Source organism: Catharus ustulatus, chromosome 20, assembly GCF_009819885.2.
Source record: "Catharus ustulatus isolate bCatUst1 chromosome 20, bCatUst1.pri.v2, whole genome shotgun sequence".
Lineage (NCBI taxonomy): Eukaryota > Metazoa > Chordata > Aves > Passeriformes > Turdidae > Catharus > Catharus ustulatus.
In genome coordinates this window covers 3,416,685-3,434,976 of record NC_046240.1, presented here as the reverse complement: position 1 = coordinate 3,434,976, position 18,292 = coordinate 3,416,685, and the positions used below count along the sequence as shown (strand labels likewise).

The following is an 18,292-nucleotide window of genomic DNA, read 5'->3' as shown; positions in this document are numbered from 1 at the left end:
GAGCCCCGTTACCAATTCGGGAAGCCTCATTCCCGGCTCGGGGAGCTCCGATCCCGGATCGGGGAGCCTCATTCCCAGAGGGCAGAGCCCCGTTCCCGGCTCGGGGAGCCGTTCTCCGCAGGGTCCCGGAGGGCAGAGCCCCGTTCCCGGCTCGGGGAGCCGCTCTCCGCAGGGTCCCCGCCCGGGCTGAGCGCTGCCGGTGGCTCTCGCCCCGCGCCCCGGAGCGCTCCCGGTCCCGGTCCCGGTCTCGGTCCCGGACGGCAGCGCCGGGCCCGCACGGGCGGGGCTCGGGGGGTCCCCGCGGTCGCTGCGGGAGCGGAGCGGGGCAGCCCCGGCGGGGCGGGGGCCGCCCCTTCCTTCCCCCGAGGGCAGCCCGGTACCGCCCTGCCTCCCGCGGGGGGCGGAGCGGCCGCCGCCGGGGCCGGGAGCTCCGGGGCCGGTGCGACCGTGCCGGGGCCGCCGCCGCCGCCCATGGAGCCCAACGGGACGGCGGCGGCGGGGGACAACGGGACGGCGGCGGCGGCGGCGAGCGGCGGGGGTGCCCCCGGGGGCGGCCCCCTGCTCATCCCCTCGGCCTTCGGGACGGTGCTGTCGGTGATGTACGTGGCCGGGGTGGCCGGCAATGTCTACACGCTGGTGGTGATGTGCCACTCGGCGCGCTGCGCCGCCCCCATGTACAGCTCCATCGTCAGCCTGGCCCTGGCCGACCTGCTCTACCTCTCCACCATCCCCTTCATCGTCTGCACCTACCTGGCCCAGGACTGGTACTTCGGGGACCTGGGGTGCCGCATCCTGCTCAGCCTGGACCTGCTCACCATGCACGCCAGCATCTTCACCCTGACCCTCATGTGCACCGAGCGCTACCTGGCCGTCACCCGGCCCCTGGACACCCTGAAGCGGTCGCGGGGCTACCGGAAGGTGACGGCGGGGGCTGTGTGGTCCGTGTCGCTGCTGCTCACGCTGCCCATGATGCTGATGGTCACGCTGACCGAGGGGGGCAAGGCGGAGGGCAAGGTGAAGAGGATGTGTGCGCCCACCTGGAGCGTGGATGCCTACCGGACCTACCTGACCGTGCTCTTCAGCACCAGCATCATGGCCCCGGGCATCATCATCGGCTTCCTCTACACGCGCCTGGCCAGGACCTACCTGGAGTCCCAGAGGAACCCCCCCCACAAGGAGAAGAGCAAGAGATCCCCCCGGCAGAAGGTCCTCATCATGATTTTCAGCATCGTGCTGGTCTTCTGGGCCTGCTTCCTGCCCTTTTGGATCTGGCAGCTGGTGCGCCTCTACAGCAGCTCCCTGCAGCTCACCACCCAAACCCAGAAGTGCATTAACTACCTGGTGACCTGCCTGACCTACAGCAACAGCTGCATCAACCCCTTCCTCTACACCCTGCTCACCAAAAACTACCGGGAGTACCTGCGCAACAGGCACCGCAACTTCTACAGGTTCACGTCGTCCTTCCGCAAGAGGGGCTCCAACCTGCAGTGCTCCTGGGGCCGCTCCATGTCCTCCAGCAACCAGTATGACTACAGCTCCGAGGCGCTGGGCATGGCCACGCTCAAGGACAAGTGAGGAGCAGGAGGTGCTCCCAGCACACAGGACCAGCACAGCGTCCGGCCAAGGTAGGGCTCTGGGACCCCCTAGCCCTGAAGGGTTCCAAACCTCATTGCTAGCCAGGGCAAGAAGCCGTGTGAGTCCAAATGCTGCGAGATGAGTCTGATTCCATCGGGCTGAGGGCTGTTGGGGGGTCCTGCCGGGATCCAGCAGCTGTTTGGGATGACTCCTGCAGGGTTTGGGGTGCAGAAGATGAGGTGGATGCTCTGTTCAGTTCTGCCACAAACTGCTTTCATGCTTGGCTGAGTTTTGGCTCCAGCTCCGCACACCGATTCTCTCGTGTGGTTTCTCCGTGCTGCCTTGGGGCTGCAGCTGGGTCAGAGCTGCAGAAATCTGAAACTGGCCTGGTATCACTTCACTGAGCTGCCAGCCTGGGGTTTGCCCTCTGTGTCACCGTTGTCTGTTTCTGGAGTGTGTAAAGAGACTTTTAAGCCCCTTTTCCTATTTTCTGTTACATTATGGTGCACTACTGTTCTATCAAGCTTAAAGTCCCTATTTTAAAATTCATTGCAGCAGCACTTTGAACTCCAAGCATTCAAAAACCACCAGGTAAGCTGTCAGAAACCACAGGATTACCTAAAAAAAAACCATTGTAATTTTTTAAGGTTTCTACCTAAGGTGGTTTGAATTTGCCACTGATTTTTTTTTTTTTTTTTTAGAGTTGGTCCTTTTCTTAAAAGTCAACAGAGCTTGACAAACCTGAAAATTTACCTTGGAAGAAATAAAAAATTATTTATAATCCTATCACTCAAAGACCTGAGGCTCTAAAAAAAATTACTGACTCCTATATCATGAAACTCATAATAAAAGAGACACATTTTTTCATGACATTTGATCAGAAACCATTTTGCCTCAATGTATTCTGCTCATTTTCTCCCTGCTTGGCATCTCACAGTAAGCCTTCACCACAGATCCTGGAGATGCCTGTAAGCACTTAAACAATTGTAAAGTGTCAGTTTATAAATAAATGCTTCTTAAAAATGGACTATCCTCAGGTTTCCCTTGCCTGGTCTCTTCACCCAGCTCAGGGGGGTGGATTTATCAGGGAAGAGGTGACAGTTTCCAGCTCTGGGGATGAAGTTGGGGTCAACATTCTTCTTTCTTGTTCTGGGACAGACTCTGGGGATGAGAGAAGCACGGCATGAGTTGCACAAACTCTTCTCAGCAGCTGGTGATGCCCAGGGAGTTCAGAAGCAGCAGCAGCAGTGTAAGGAAATGTCATTTCCACTTTTTTATTACTTATTCCAACCCCCTCTGTCTGAGCAGGGTCCCACTCCAGCCCTGCAGTGCTGCATTCCTGTGTCCTTGGGTGATCCTCTGGTGTCCCACAACCTTCAGGGTGTGCTACAGCAGAGACACAAAGTGCCACCACCACAGACAGGGGTTAGAGCAGGCACAGGGACACAGAGTGCCACCACAGACAGGGGTTAGAGCAGGCACAGGGACACAAAGTGCCACCACAGACAGGGGTTAGAACAGGCACAGGGACACAAAGTGCCACCACCACAGACAGGGACTGAGAGCAGATAACAGGCACAAAGTGCCACCTGCACCACAGACAGGTTGAGAGCAGGCACAGGGACACTCTGAGTTTTGTGCACTCAGCTGTCTGAAGAATTCACAAGTTGGATGAAGGTGTTTCTGTGCTGGAGCCAGCATTCTCTGGGGATGCTTTCTGGGGAGCAGGGGAATTAATAACTCACCTTGCCCATATTACTTTTAGCCACAGGACAGCCTTTGAAACACCAGTGATCACTTTGTCACATTCCAGTGTTGCCAGACTCCAAGCTGGGCATCATAAATAGTCCTAATGTTTTCCATTCCTTCTGGAATTCATGTTGGGAATTGGCAGGGAGAGCAGGATTCAGCGGATTTTTAGAACAACTTTTCAGAAATTCATTGACTTTTTAATTATTAATTCTAAATTCATTGTTACTTTTCCTTTGGTTCCCATTTCCAAGGCTGGAAGTCACTCCCATATAAGAATTAAAAAGATAAGACTGAACTCAGAAGGCATTTTGGGAAGGCCGGAGTATGAGTATCATGTGCAAAGTGTGTCTGGACAGAAGTCCTGGTAGAGCCTGGCATGGCTGCATCCCATGAACTGGACAGGGATCAAAAATAGTTTTAGAGACTTTGCTTTGTACTTAAAAACAAAACAGCCTAAACCCACAGTTATTAATAAGAGGAGGAAGCTGAAAAGGAGTTCTGCTAGGAAAAACAAGGGTGAAAATGCAGAGCAGATGGGCCCTTCATTGTAAGCTAATGTGGGAATAAGCAAACAGAAGGGGCTCATTTGGGAAACACTTCCCAAGACACCTCCCAGCCCCCTGGAGGATTCTGTTACTCTGCTGTGTCACCAGCAGTGTGTAGTGGCTCTGCTTTCTGTGCCACGTGCTGGGAGCATTCAACATCAAAGGGGCATCCAGATGAAAGGCAAGACTGGATATTTCAAAAACTGTGTGCCCAGCTGGTCAAGGAAGGTGATTTTCCTCCTCTGCTCCACTCTGGTGAGCCCAGCCTGCAGTGCTGCTTCCAAATGTGGGGTCTCCAACGTCAGAGGGACATGGAACTGCTGGAGAGAGTCCATGGAGATGCTCCCAGGGCTGGAGCCAGGCTGGGAGACCTGGGGGTGCTCACCTGGAGAGGAGAAGGGTCCAGGAGAGCTCAGAGCCCCTTGCAGGGCCTGAAGGGGCTCCAGGAGAGCTGGAGAAGGACTGGGGACAAGGGATGGAGGGACAGGACACAGGGAATGGCTTCTCACTGCCAGAGGGAAGCATTAAATGGGATATTGGGATTAAATTTTCCCTGTGGCTGGTGAGGCTGAGGGTGCCCAGAGCAGCTGTGGCTGCCCCATCTCTGGACACGTTCCAGACCAGGTTGGACAGGGCTTGGGGCAGCCTGGGGTAGTGCAAGGTGTCCCTGCTCATGGCAGGGGTGGAACTGGATGATCTTCAAGGCCCCTTCAAGCCAAACCCAACCCATTCTGTGACTCTGCTCCTTTTGGCACTGCTCAGGTTGGGATTCATCCCAGCCCCATCCCAGCACTGCTCCTCTCTCCCCTGGCTCAATCCCATCCAAGGTGACTCCAAGCAGAGGTCCTGTGAGTTGGATGGTGCCCACCAGCAGGTCCCAGGGCCCAGGAGAGGCTGTTTGACAGCCAGAAGAGCAGTCAGGAGCTGCTGCTGGGTGTGACAGTGACAGCTCCTCACAGCTCTGGGCACACCTGCACAGGCACCACTCCCACGGGCAGAGCTCCATTTGAAAGATGCATTACATGAACACCATCTCTCCTACTGTTCCCTCAGCCCAGTTATACTGCCAAAAGTCAGTAGGTTTGATCCACTTCACAAATATCCTGCTGCAGCAGAGGTTTTAGCTGCGTTCCTGTGTCTGTAATTGGGCAAGCCTTGACTCCTCTTGGGGTGCTCATGGTTTGGGAATGAGGGACTGTCCTCATGGGTTTTCCTTTAACAACAAAACCAAATTAACCTGGTAGCTCACCTGGGAAGGAGATTGCTGCTGCCTAGAGCACAGAGCCCTGTGTGGGGCTGGCACATCCTTCACGTTACCTGTGAGGAGTGGCTTTACCTGCTGCTCACCCAGAGGTTTTGGAGAGGGTGTTGGTTTGGGGTTGGGATCTCAGCATTCCCAAGAACATTCCCAAGAACATCTCCCTGTGTGCAGACTGTGCTGAAAGGCAGCTCAGGCTGTTTCCTACATGAGGGAGATTTTTATTCTCAGCACTGAAAAGGAAAATTTGAGAGTCCCAAAGCCATGACATTAAAAACATCCTGTGTCCCCAGACACAGAGGTTACAGAAGAGTGTGAAAATTGCCATAACCAGAATCTGGATGATGGGACTGCAAATTCTATGATTGGTGTCACTTCAGGTAAATATGAAACATCTCAGGCCAGGGGTGAGTAACAACAGGGAAGTCAGTGGGGCTGCAACTGAAAAACAACATGTGGAGAGTTCCTTGAAAACTGTTTTACTTTGGCTATTTTGCATTCCAGGAAATAAAGTTCTGTGTACCCTGGGGTCACTTGTCATACCTAAATCATTGTAACCCTGTGGTTCTTAATGCTTTGGGTGTTTGTTATTGCAAATGAAATGTTGCTGCAGATTCAGTGGCACAGTTACTTCTTCAGAAACATGGGAAATGGGAATTTTAGGAAAGGCAGCATCCTTTTTCTTGTTGGGCCAGAGGCTGTCACTGCAAAATTCCATACATGCTTTATAAGAAAGAAAATAATTTAATCACTACAGATTTTTTTTCCAATGCCCCTTAGGATTTAGGGGTTTATAACAAAAACCCCAACCCAGACTGGGAAAGAAAAGCAGTTTCATCAGGAGTGCTCTCTCCTTCCTTTGTGGTGGGATCTCCTTCTCAGATGGGAGCTGCTGCAGCAATGGCAATTTTTCCACTTTTACTTGAAAAGACAAAGGCCACTCCTTTGTGGGGCAAAGGAGAATTGTTGTTTTCATCAGACACGGAGAATCCATCTGAACCTTATGGAATTTTTGCAGCCTTTACCTTCAATCCCTTTTTTTTCAGTCATCTTTCTCTCCACTTTCAAAAAACAAATTTGTAATAAAAGCTCAAAATCCCCACATTACAATTCCCTCATGAGTGCAAGCAAATCATCAACATTTTAACTCCTATTTCAACAGCCAGGTTTGGTGCTTGGTGAGTGACTGAACACCAGGGGAGCCACCAAAAGAAAGGGAACTTTATGAGCATTTTGCACCTTGAGCTACAAGATGCACAGTGGGATTAACTGTGGGGAACAGGTGGGATGACAGAGTTCATAATTTATTATAAAATATTATAATCTATTCATAATATATTCACAATCTATTCATAATCACCTGGATGATGAGAGAAGAAAGCACATAAAGCTCCTATCAGAGCCCAGCCCTCAAGCCCTGGGCACAGAAAATGTAGAGAAATCCTCAGAGCAGCCCCAGAAAGTCAGGAAGCTTTGCCTGAAGTTTGTCTGCTTTGAGAGCACTCAGCCCTTCTGTCACATTTCTGAGTCCCTCTGGTGGCAGCAGCAAGTTCCCATCCCGAGGTCTCAAAAAGAAAATTTGCTTTTTATTTCTAGGCTGTAAACAGAGAGGTTGCCCCAAATCACAGCTCAATGTAACTGTGTAAGACCATTTTATCCCTTTAAAATAGAACATTACTTCAGCATCTGGAGAAGAAGCCACTTCCAAGAGTTAACTTTCCCATGTTCCTTCCTGTGCCAAACCCAGACTAACTTCATTCCTGTCATTTTGCACAGCACCCACAGAAACACCCAGAGCTGGTGACTAACTCCAGTCCAGCCCAGCTGGGGTTTTTCTGCCTGCTAATATTGGGGTTTGCTGTTAGATTTTAGTTTTTCTGGGGAATATAGAGACACTGAGTTAATTACTGAGGTTTATGAGAAACAAATTGCTGTGCCTTCAGAACAGTACCACAGCTTTGCAGGGTGTAAGTACCTTGTAAAGTTATTGTTATTACCATTATACAAGTTTTTTGCCCTTGTTTGGGAATGTGTCTAAAGCACAGCAGGGAGAAAGGAGGTGTCAGGTGGTGGCAAAATGTTGGGAGGGGTTGGATGGCTCAGGCTGAGCTTTGTGAAGGCAGAAGGAGGAACTCCCCCCAGCCAAACCTCTGGGATGCAAAAAGCTTCTGTCAGACACCCAACACTAAAAAAAATATTAATAGTATACCGAATATAAATATAGGTATATTAAAATCTTAAATGGGACATTTATCAAACTGGGGTTTTTTAATCATAAATATTTCTACTCAAGAATGCAGCTTTCTGCCCACTCTGAGTTTCTGGTGTGGTATATATCACCTTTGGGGGAGACTAATTTCAGTTTAACAAATATGAATGGTCAAAACTGAGCTTTGTGATCTGTGGTCACAACTGAAGAAAATGCTCCCAATGGAATTTACCCAAGCAAAACTGCTGCAACATTTTACTTTGGTCACCCACCCAAGAAAGGGAGAATTAAAAGAGGAAAGGGAGAAATTATTCCTGTACATGTCTTCTGGCATTTGTGCTCTGCTTTTCTGGTTCTCTCCATTTATAATACAAATTTTAATTTAAATTAAACATTTTGGTGAGCACTAGAAATGTTCTACAGTGAGAGATGAGGTGAAGAGCTTAAAAGCATTAAAGCATTTATTTTAAAAGGCTGAACATCAGTACTGAGGAAGATCCCACCCAGGCCCCTCCATTGAGATATCTGGAAGGAAAGCAGTAAATAAGTTTGTGCACAATCAAACCACCAGCAGTATCAGCCATGCTTGGCACAGGGAACAGCTCTAAAACCAAAGCCATGTAGTGCTGGAGAAGTAAAATCTGCCAAGTTTGTTCCAGCTTGTTTTGGCAAATCTCTCTCTGAGATGCTGTTAGTCTTTCCTTGTGCATTCCTGCTAGGATCTTGAATTTGGCTCCTGACTTCTTAACTAGAACCAAACATGATTCCATCCAAACAAAGCAAGGGAGATTCCTGCAGCTAAATGTGGTGTGTCCATAAACAGCCTGTTAGAGCCAGTTCATCTGTGTGCTCCTGCAAGCCAGGGACGTCCATCAAGCTCACAGCCTTCTACCTCTGTTATTCTTTTAAATATCAGCTTGACATTTGAGAAGCACAAGGCTGCCTCTTGCAAGAAGCCTCTCAGGGAAAGGCACTACAGAGCAATTATTCTTGGGTACATTCAGCCTATCTTTCAAAAATCTGCAAGAAGGGAGCAGGTAAATTAATGTAGTGGTGCTAAAAGGGGAGAGACAGCAATGTGCAGAGAGGACACCTAATCCTCTGGGAGATGCAGGTCCCAGCAGGCAGGCTGGGCCTGGCAGGAGCAGCACCAGGCTCCCACAACCTCCCCTTTGGGGAGCCCAGCCCCCAGCATTGCCCTGCTCAAAATCCCAGTCACCCCACAGGTTTAAATCGAGTTTCTCCTTTTGCTTTGTAACAGATGGGTTCTTCCTTCATTTAACACCATAGAAGGCAGTATTTTACAGAAATGGCATTATTGTAAAATTAGCTGGAGCCCCACATTTTGAAGGCAGCTTCCTGCCCCTGGGCAGTGTCCAGGTTAAGGATTGGTAGCAGGAATAGTGAAGGAGTCTGCAGCCTCTTCCTTCCTTCCTTCCTTCCTTCCTTCCTTCCTTCCTTCCTTCCTTCCTTCCTTCCTTCCTTCCTTCCTTCCCTCCTTCCCTCCTTCCCTCCTTCCCTCCTTCCCTCCTTCCCTCCTTCCCTCCTTCCCTCCTTCCTTCCTTCCTTCCTTCCTTCCTTCCTTCCTTCCTTCCTTCCTTCCTTCCTTCCTTCCTTCCTTCCTCCCTCCCTCCCTCCCTCCCTCCTCCCCTCCTCCCTCCCTCCCTCCCTCTCACAGGTTTCTGCCCCAAAGCAGGTGTGGTGTTGGTAACTCAGGCAGCCTTAGAACAAGAACAAAAGCCAGAAGAGATTTTGCAGGGTTGGATGTTGGAGCTGCCTGTGGAGGCAGCACTCCCCAGTGCTGGAGCTCTGAGGGATTCACTGGAACAGGGCAGCTCACAAGTCCTGGATGCTCCTAGAAAATCACCTCAGGGAGGGTCATTGTGCTGCTGTTCCTTGCCTAGAAAATAGCAATGCTATTTCCAGTGTCTGTGCAGGTGTTTAAGGTGTCACTGATGTGTGTGTGACAGGTTTTGAGGTGGCTGGATGAGAGCTGCTGTGTGTGGAAGGGAAAAGGTCTCCTCGTAGGGGTGACTTAGGGGTCAGGGTAGCTATGCATGGTCAGACAGAGGAAATGTGTGTGGGTCAGAACCTCTCTGCTTTTGATTTATGGCAGCTGGGCACTGAAGATGCTCCTTCATCCCCAGCATTAGCAGCTGTGCCCAGCTGGGATCCCCTGATAAAAACACTTCAGTACATCAGTAAAGCCCTTCCTCGGTGAGAAACAACAGGAGGAGATGGGCGGGGAAGCAAAATCTCTGCTTTACCTCCTGGGAGCCTCGTGCCCACCCTATGGGCTGGGAGCACTGGATCCGTGGAGGTAAGGGCAGAGCCTGCTCAAAGAGCACCTTACCATGCTGGACAGAAAGAATTATCCCAACACTCATTACTGACTGCTGAACAACAGAACCTCCCTGTCATTTTGCTGTTGGCATCCTTTTAGAATGATTAAATCTGTCGAGGAACCTCTGCCTGCCTGAGGCACAGAACAATTAATTCCCAACAACAGAAGCAGAGGAAATAACAACCAGCTAACTTTGGCTGCCTTCATGTGTTGGGTTTTTTAATACAAAGGAGAGTTTATCATGGAAAATGGCCCTCAAACTTTAAAGCATTGCTTCAATCCCTGCAGCAGATTCTTTTGGGCCTGATGAGAAAGTGAAGCCCCACATCCTGTGGTGCCCAGTGTTACAGCTCCTTGCAGATCTCACTGAAGTGGGGAGGGATGGGGACAGGGTGGAGCATCATTTGGGCTTTTACCTTCATCAATATAAGAGAATATTTTCTCTCCTGAGCATTGTGTGCTCTGGGGTATTTGGTATCTAGCTCTGTTATTCAGGGAGGAAAAAAACAAAAAAAATTAACTAAACAAGTTTTGGGTTTAGTCTAATAAAAGACAAGAAAAATCCTTAAATCTAAAACTTGATGGTATGGGGAAGGTGTTTGTATCCCCCAATTCCAGTTCTGTGTTCACAGTCCCAGAGGGGCGGGCCCGTGGAAGCAGCACGAGAGGGGCCTCAGGTATGGGGAGAAGGGCTTTGACAGCCACAGTCCCTGCAAAACACAGACATGAAATCCTTGATTGTCACCCTGAATTACTCATTAATGAGAGCACACAGAAATGGCCTTAGGCTGACAGGAGCCTGAGGAAGGCAATGCTGCATCATCTCCAGGCTGCCTCTGCAAAGCAGGCTTCACCAGGTGTGGGGATGCAGGGGGAGGAGATGGGCACCCAGGGGCTGTGGGGACACCTCCCCTCCTGCCAGCCCCTCTGGGCACTGCCAGCCCCTCTGGGCACTGCCAGCCCTTGTCTGACAGCCCATGCCCCTTCCAGGGGCAGCAATCCCAGCCACAGCTCCTCCCTTCCTGCCCTGTTTGCTGTGCTCACAAGCCAACCTGCTCTCTACAGGAGCCTCCAAACCCTCCCAGAGCAGCGTGAGCAGTCACATCAGGGGATGTCCCTGCCCCTCTGGGGTGCCAGGGCACACAAAGAGATAGAGAAGCTCGTTGGCATGATGAAAAAAGGCATCAAACCATCATCTCAATAGACATTTTTGTCTCCTGTCACATCTTCAGTAAATGTTTCTGTTGGGAGAGCTCCAAGGTGTGTCTGAGGCTCAGCCTGTGAATAATTCCAGACCCCATCCCAGGGCCTGCCTTTGCCATGGGCATCCCCACTGCTCACCAAAGGTGGAATCCCCTGCCTGTGAAGAGCTTGAGCAGGAAGATCATGGATCAAATGCTGTTTAGGTTTCATGTTCAGAAGAAACATGTTTGGTTTTACCATGTTGCTGTCCTGGCTGTTCTTATTTAACCTTATGGGGTTTGTTTTTCTGTTCTGTCCCTTTCTGTGTCACATTTCCTCCTCAGCAATAAGCTGTGACTTCTCCCAGGGACTCTGCTTCCACCCTGGCTTTGCTCCACAGCTGAAACCAGCACATCCTGTGATACCCCAGTGGGACTTTCAAGGCTTTGGGGATATTTCTCACCTCTTGGATGTCAGAGCTCTTTCAGGTTGCCCACAGAGAAGGCGAAAGCCTCTACTAATTTCCACAGCCTAATCAGAAAGTGGGCATGTTCCTGCAAGTGTGCCTCTACAAGCAAATCCTTCAGCTCCATTTGAGAAGTTATGTCTGCACAGACTGGGGGATGATTTAAGCAGCTTTTCCTTTGCTGCTGCTCCACCTTCCACCTCCTCTGTCCCCTCACTGAGGCTGGTACATCTGTCTTTGCAGTTTTGTAATTTTAAAAGATTAAGGTATTTTACTTCATAGAGTTGAGGGTTAGTTTTTTTCCCAGTCAAGACAAAAGTAATTATTTCTTGTCCTGATCAAGCTCCCCACCCACCCTCAGGCAGCTGAACTGATAAAACTGATGGGCCTGAAAAAGAATGCATGTGAAGCATCTTAAAATCTGTTTCAAAAACCATTTAAAATTATTCAGTGCACTTGAATTTGTTCTTGTTTACATCTCAGTTAAACTCAGGCCAGTAAATGGCCAAATCCACAATCCCAGCAACTTTTACTCTGCTGCAACTGGGAAAAACCTTGTGTTCTCACAGGGTTTGGGCTTCACTTCTGCCTCCTCCTTTCTGGCCAGTGAGTCAGGCAGTGGCTTCTTCCTCTAGAGATGCCCATTAGCCCCCAGGGAGGCTCTGTGAAGCCTCATGAGGCAGAATAACCATGAGGAACATTTATACCCTGCCAGAGCACCCAGGATAACAGCACTGCAGCTCCAACCCACGCTCACCATCTTCCTGATGGACCTTCAGGGACTCAGCATGGGGCAAAAATTCCATTTCCTGGCAGTGCCTAGGAACCTGTGGGGGCTTTTTCCTGTTCAGCTTTCAATTATTTGACTCACACTTGATGGACTTCATTTCCCAGCACATTAACAGCTGGTGGGTTCCAAGGCTGCAGTTGGTGAGGAATGGAGAGTAATTACGTGCTGAGCTCGTTATAATTGTTCAGTTATTGAATAATTTGGAAAGGCAAGCAGGAGGAATATTTGGTTAATTAAGAGCTCATTTAAGCACTGCTAAATTTAGCCTTCCACAGCAGTGCTCACCTTCCCCAGATTTGGAAACCTTTGCCATGGCTTTGGTCCCAGCTCAGACCCTCCCCACGTTTGGCTCCACTTCAATTAAGATCTCTGAAGCTTCCATCATTCTTCAGCAAGATGTTTAATTAAAATTAACTCACCTGTAGCTGCTCAGACCAAACTCTCATCCAGTGTTGAAAACAGACATTACAGACAGAACAGCAAAGCCTGAGTGCTTCCCAGAGCCCAGGCAGTGTGAGCAGCACAAAATCTGTTGAGCCCTTGATGGTTTTTGAGTTGCTGCTGGTCCAACACAATTGCTGGGCATGTGCTTCTTCTGTTTGAGGGGTGTGATAGTTTAAGGTTTAGAAAGCAGGTTTAGCATGCAGAGGATGCTTTCTGGAGCCTGGACTGACTTCCAGAAGCTATGGGGAGTTTTCAAGGCAGTGCTTGAGACAAAAAGGTGTTTCCAGCTTACTTTCATGTCTTCACTGTTTTCCAAAAAATACCAAGTGTCTGTGTGGATTTAGACAGGCAAAAAGTTTGAGTTTGAGGACTTCTGGGAGGAGTTTTGAAGGATGGACTTAAATGGGAAGCAGCATTTCACCCACAATGAGTACAACTTCATTTTAAACAATGAGTTAGTAGATTTAAAATAATTATTTTGCTTGGGGTTGTTGTTTAAGTGTTTTCATAGTTTGTTCTAGAGTATTTTAATACATTATATTCTTCATGCACAGTCAGTGGAATGTAACCACTGCTGCCCATGGGATGTGGCACATCCTAATGAACAGGGGACCTTCCTCCCAGCATGGAAGTCAGTGGTAGATGTTCATAAAGCAGAGAAAAGAAAAAGCAAAGCCCTAAAACCCTTACAGACCACGGGCAGATTTATCTCCTTTGCACTTCCAAAGTGACAAATGCTCAAAGCCTCCAAGAGGTCACAGCTCCTCCAATCCTGTAGGAAGGAAGGGTCTGTTCTGAACCTCATCCTTCCCAACACACTTCAGAATGAAATAAATTTATTTCTTCTGCAAGGGAGAAGGCATTAGAACAAGCCAGATCTTGTCTCTCTGGCAACACTCCAGTCTTTTGCAAAGGCATCCTTGAACTTCTCTATCTTGCTTTCAGTTCAAATGTTGCAAAAAAAGGAAAGTAATTTTTAAACAGGTTTTTTTCAGGGCAACCTCTGTAAGATAAATGATGCAGAACAGAAGAGTCATCAAAGCAGGTTGATTTTAAAACCTGACAACCTTGACAGCCTCCTTGCAGCAGTGCAGAGCTACATCAGCTCTGCTGTTACCCATGGTTACAAAATTGGTGAATGAAATGAAATGGAATCCAAACCTGTCAAGAGTTGTAACTCTCACACAGGCAGGACAAATGACCTGAATTTTAACTCCTGGAGTACTCCACTGGGTCCTCCATTGAATATTTTGTCAGAGTGCTCTAAATTAACAGAGCTCGCCCATTCTGAGTCTGGACTGCTGAGAAGATGAAGCTCCTGGTGGGTTCTAGGTGATTTTAAATATCTCCTTTTTTTTCAACAAGAGGACAAGGCACAAGGCAGATCTCCAAGAGATCCTGTGATTTCAAGTAGAGAAGTGTTATGGGGTAGTCTCTTGTTGCCACAAAGGAAAAAGAATCAAGGTAAAGTGCAAGCTAGAATTAGTATTTTCTCTTCAGTCAGTAATGCCTTCTAAATTAATAAGGCAGAGGCAGCTGCTTCAGCAAAACAATTAAACATCATTTCAATAAAGCAGCTGCTGTCTTACAAAGGCAGTGACTTCCCACTGAGCATCTCCCAGGTTTCTGTGGATGGAGGCCATGGAGGCACTGCCTCTGTCTCCCTTGGTTTTCTGCTGGGTTTTGGAGGTCCTGTGCTGGGAGGAGGATGACACCAATGCTGTCAGGATCCTTTCTCCCTGCTGAGTGTCCCTGCCAAAGCATCTTCATGGCACACCAGGGCACTGCTTTCCCACAGCCTCCTTTCTTTACCCAAGAAGCAACAAAAAGTCAGCAACCCCAGGGTCCTGGCAGCAGAGGGTGGCTGGAGAAGTGCTGCAGACTGATCTCAACCCTCAGTACCAGCTGAAATGTCTCAAACAGCCATTTCAGGCTCTGCTTGCAAAGGGATCCCACCCTCTGCTGAAGTCCCTGGGACAGCAGTGCCTTTTCCCTTTCCCCACCCTGTGTCCATGTGATTTCAGTCCCCATCATTTGGGATGGCAGACTTGCCATCCAGCACTCAGTGTTACCCAGATTTAGCATCTGCTCCTCCCCAGCACCTCTTCAGCAGCAGGAAGTCTCACCCTTCCCATCACCTGCCATGTGTGTCCCACAAGGAGCCCAAATATCCTCCCCCAATCCCCATGGGGACTTTTCTTCTGCCATCACATCCTTGGAGTGTCCAGATGTGTCCTCCCCATCCCAGCTGCTCACTGCCTTTTGGACTGAGAGCCAGAGCAAACCCTGCAGCCCCCACCAAACCCCAAACCTCCTCCTGGGGTGGTCCCCACCACCACCTTGGGGGACACCAGGGGCTCCCTGTCTGGAGCTGGAGCAGTCAGAATTCTTGTAAGCACCAGTTTTACTGTCTCTTCCCAACATAAACTGGACAAATTGATGGAGCCCTGGCCCTGAGGATAAACACCACCCCCAGTGTTTAGAGTAGCTGTCTCCAGAGAGGAGACAGGGCTGACACCCTGGGAGCTCCTGGGGGACACAGGGGGGGTCTGGTGGCACCTCCCTGGCAGGCACCTTCCCCTGCTCTCAGATGTGCACAGGCAGTCCACAGGGAGGAGAAACAGCAGAAAAACCTCAAGGATCATAATAACAATCCAAAAGTTATTTTGCAGAAATACAGAGGATTTGTGGCACCTGAGGCTCTTGCACAAACTCTTGCCCAGGACTGGCTCCAGTCCAGAGGGAGCTCCCAGCTCCAGCACACCAATGTTGCAAAATGTTCAGTTTTATGGAGTTTTCATATTTCTAATTAGTTTCAGCTTTTTAGCTGTTTAGGAATGGTAATGCTGTGATTAGGAAGCATTCTTGGCTATTATCTCTGAAAAGAACTTCAGTATTTACAGTCAGGCTAATACTTATGAAGGAGACTGAGATTAGACAAGCTCATTAAGCCAAGCATTCTTTCCCCACCTGTGTTCTTCCCAACTAAATAACGATTTTTCAGTTTCAAGGCTGTTAATTTAGAGACAGATTTTACTTGTCACACTGATGATGCAAACCTGAACCCCTGGCATGCTCCATGACTAAAGCTGGCTCAGATGTGCACAAGGCTGTCCTCCCCTTCCAGGGCCATGGACACAACTGGAAAATCCATGTCTCCTAAGTGATACAGTCTGGTGCAGCTGGACTACTCAGAATGCATTCAGCAACAAGGTGTTGCTATCAGACAACTAAAATCTATTAATAGAAAAGATGTGGAATATCCTTTGTCTGCTCTGTAGTGCAAACAAGCCCTCAGCAGCTCGTAGGAGGGAGCTGTGGATGTCTGGAGCAGACAGTGACTGAATCTTCTCCCAGCTCCACATCCATCCACAGCCAGAGGAAATAAAACCAAGGGTCACTAACCCTGTTCAGGGGACAGGCAGGGGACAGGCAGACAGTGATACCTGCTTCTCAAGTTAATTGATCCACTGATTCATTTACTCAGTCTCATTCATTATAAAAAAGGCTTTAAGGCTCAAAGATTTCTGTTTTTTTGTTCTGCTATGCAGTCTAACAAGAGGCCGTGTCTGTTCCTAATGACCCTGTCATGGTTGTAAATTTAACACAGGAACCATTGTCAGTGCACCACAATTACAGAATTATTACACCTCCCACTCCAGGGGAGCTGGGCCATCCAACACCTTCACTTCTGCCTTGCCCAGATCCTGCAAATCACAAACCTGGCCTGACCAGAGGACAGAATCATTCATTTAGACTGAACATCTCAGAAATATCTCCCTGTACAATTCAGCTATGGAAAGGTTTTTGATTACTGCCTTTTTGTGCATGCTTTATGGCTGAAGTATTTCATTTAAGGACAATGATTAGGAAGAGGACAAGTTTCAGCAGTCTGCTCCAAAGCTTTAAGTAAAAAAATTAGCAATAGAGTCAAAACGTGTTAAACTTGTATTGAAGGTGATAATTTTTGTAGCACGCTGGAATTCACTGACTCACAGCCATCTGGAGGTGCTAAAGGCATTTAGAAAACAAAGCCAAGAGGTCTCAAGTTGCAGTTGTTGGGAGGAAAAGGCTCAGAGGCAGCTGAGAGGCTTCAGTGCTAAATGTGAGCTGAGCAGCTGCAGAGCTGTGCAGGTTCCTCCCCTCCCAGGACTCACCTTGTCCTGCTGGTCTGCAGGGATCAAGATCTCCATCAAAATGGGCACCTAGAAAGGGAAATGGGCAGAGAGAGGACTGGATTTCCAGGTACTGTGCATATTTGTAAAAACAGAGTACAGCCTCAGTGGAGACTACTGAGGAGCAGCTGCAGATTCCCACTGAAGGATTAATAAATCAATTATTTTTTAATTTTTTTTGTTTGTTTTTTCTTACAGTTCCAAAACTCACAAATATTTCAACTTTTTTTTTTTTTCTCAAGGAGAAACTTTCTGTATACTTCTATATATTTATTAATTCAGTTTTAATTTCTTCTTGGATTATTTCTTACTTACAGGTCTAAATTCTGTCCAGTTACAGAAAAGGTGCAACAGACACAAGCTATGTGTGGAGGACACCATCACCTAAAAAATGCCCATTTGATACACAAGATAAATGCAGAAGAAAGTGTAATTCATCATTTTTTACATAGGTGGATGCAGCATCACTTCTTTTAGCATATTCACTGTTCATTAATTCAAACAGAGGATGGAGAGGATAAATAGCTGAAACAAATGGTTATCAAGAGGCCCTACTGAAAATTTTATAAAAGGATTGAACAGGAAGAGCTTTGCTGCCTGCAAGCTCTGAGTTTCCACTGTCTGATGTAATGAAACAATAAAGCAGAGTGAGGAGGAGGAGGAAATGTCAGTTCAGACTGACACGGACACATCAGTGGGGGAGAAATCTCCTGCAGCTCTCTCTGCCTAACACCAGCTTAAATTCAACTTCCCCCTCTGCTTGGCTGACTTTTGTAGTATTGCTTTTCCCCTGCTAGTCAAGGTTTTTTTGATCATATTCATCCCTGTGGAAAGGAATGACTGTCAAATTAATTCATGTTTTAAAATAAAGAAACCAAGAAAACACACATTTATGTAGCAGAGTAGAAATAACCCAAGTGCAAGATCACTTCTCTCATTTAGTTTGTGTTGAGAAGTGAATTTAGCAGGGACTAAACGGGCTCAGAGTTTGCCTTATTTTACAGCAGCCTTTTAAGTTTTGAATCACCTGGTAAAACGTGGCCTTCTTTTTATGAGGTGATTCAGTGAACCACAATTAAAGCCCCATTATGCAGGGAGGACTCCCAGACACGTCTGCTCTTCAGTAACATAAATCAGAAATAAACACAATTCCCTGCTAGAGGGAATGGAAGAAACCAGCACCCAGAGCCAAGACATGCAGTGTGACTCCATTAGGACCTGCCTTTGTTTATTCCCACAAGATTTAATGGTCTGGCTGGCAAGTTAAAATGCTGAGGAGGTCACCTCCAAGGTAGGAATCCACCCAAAGACCTTTCCCTGGCAGCGAAAAGCTCTCCCAAAGGAAAACTGCAAGATTTTTTTTTGTGGAGTCAGCAGCAAAGTGTCCAGGCATCTACATAAACAGCTTAAAATAATTGTATAAACTGAGGAACAAGAAAGACAAATCCTCAAGGTGTCTGAACAGAAAAGTCATGGCTCAGGAACCCAGTTGGTGCTTTTTTCTGGGGGGGTGGAGGGGTTGCTGTGGTTTGGTCATAAAAGAATAGGAAAT

General features: G+C 48.3%; 1 protein-coding gene across 1 annotated transcript; it reads left to right on the top strand.

Annotated features, from left to right (window-relative positions):
- Nucleotides 1-471: 471 nt before the first annotated feature.
- Nucleotides 472-2,607, top strand: LOC117005252 (urotensin-2 receptor-like). Its single transcript, XM_033076740.1, has one exon. It carries the CDS (start codon nucleotides 472-474, stop codon nucleotides 1,573-1,575), a length of 1,104 nt encoding a protein of 367 aa, XP_032932631.1. The 3' UTR covers nucleotides 1,576-2,607.
- The last annotated feature ends 15,685 nt before the right edge of the window (nucleotides 2,608-18,292 follow it).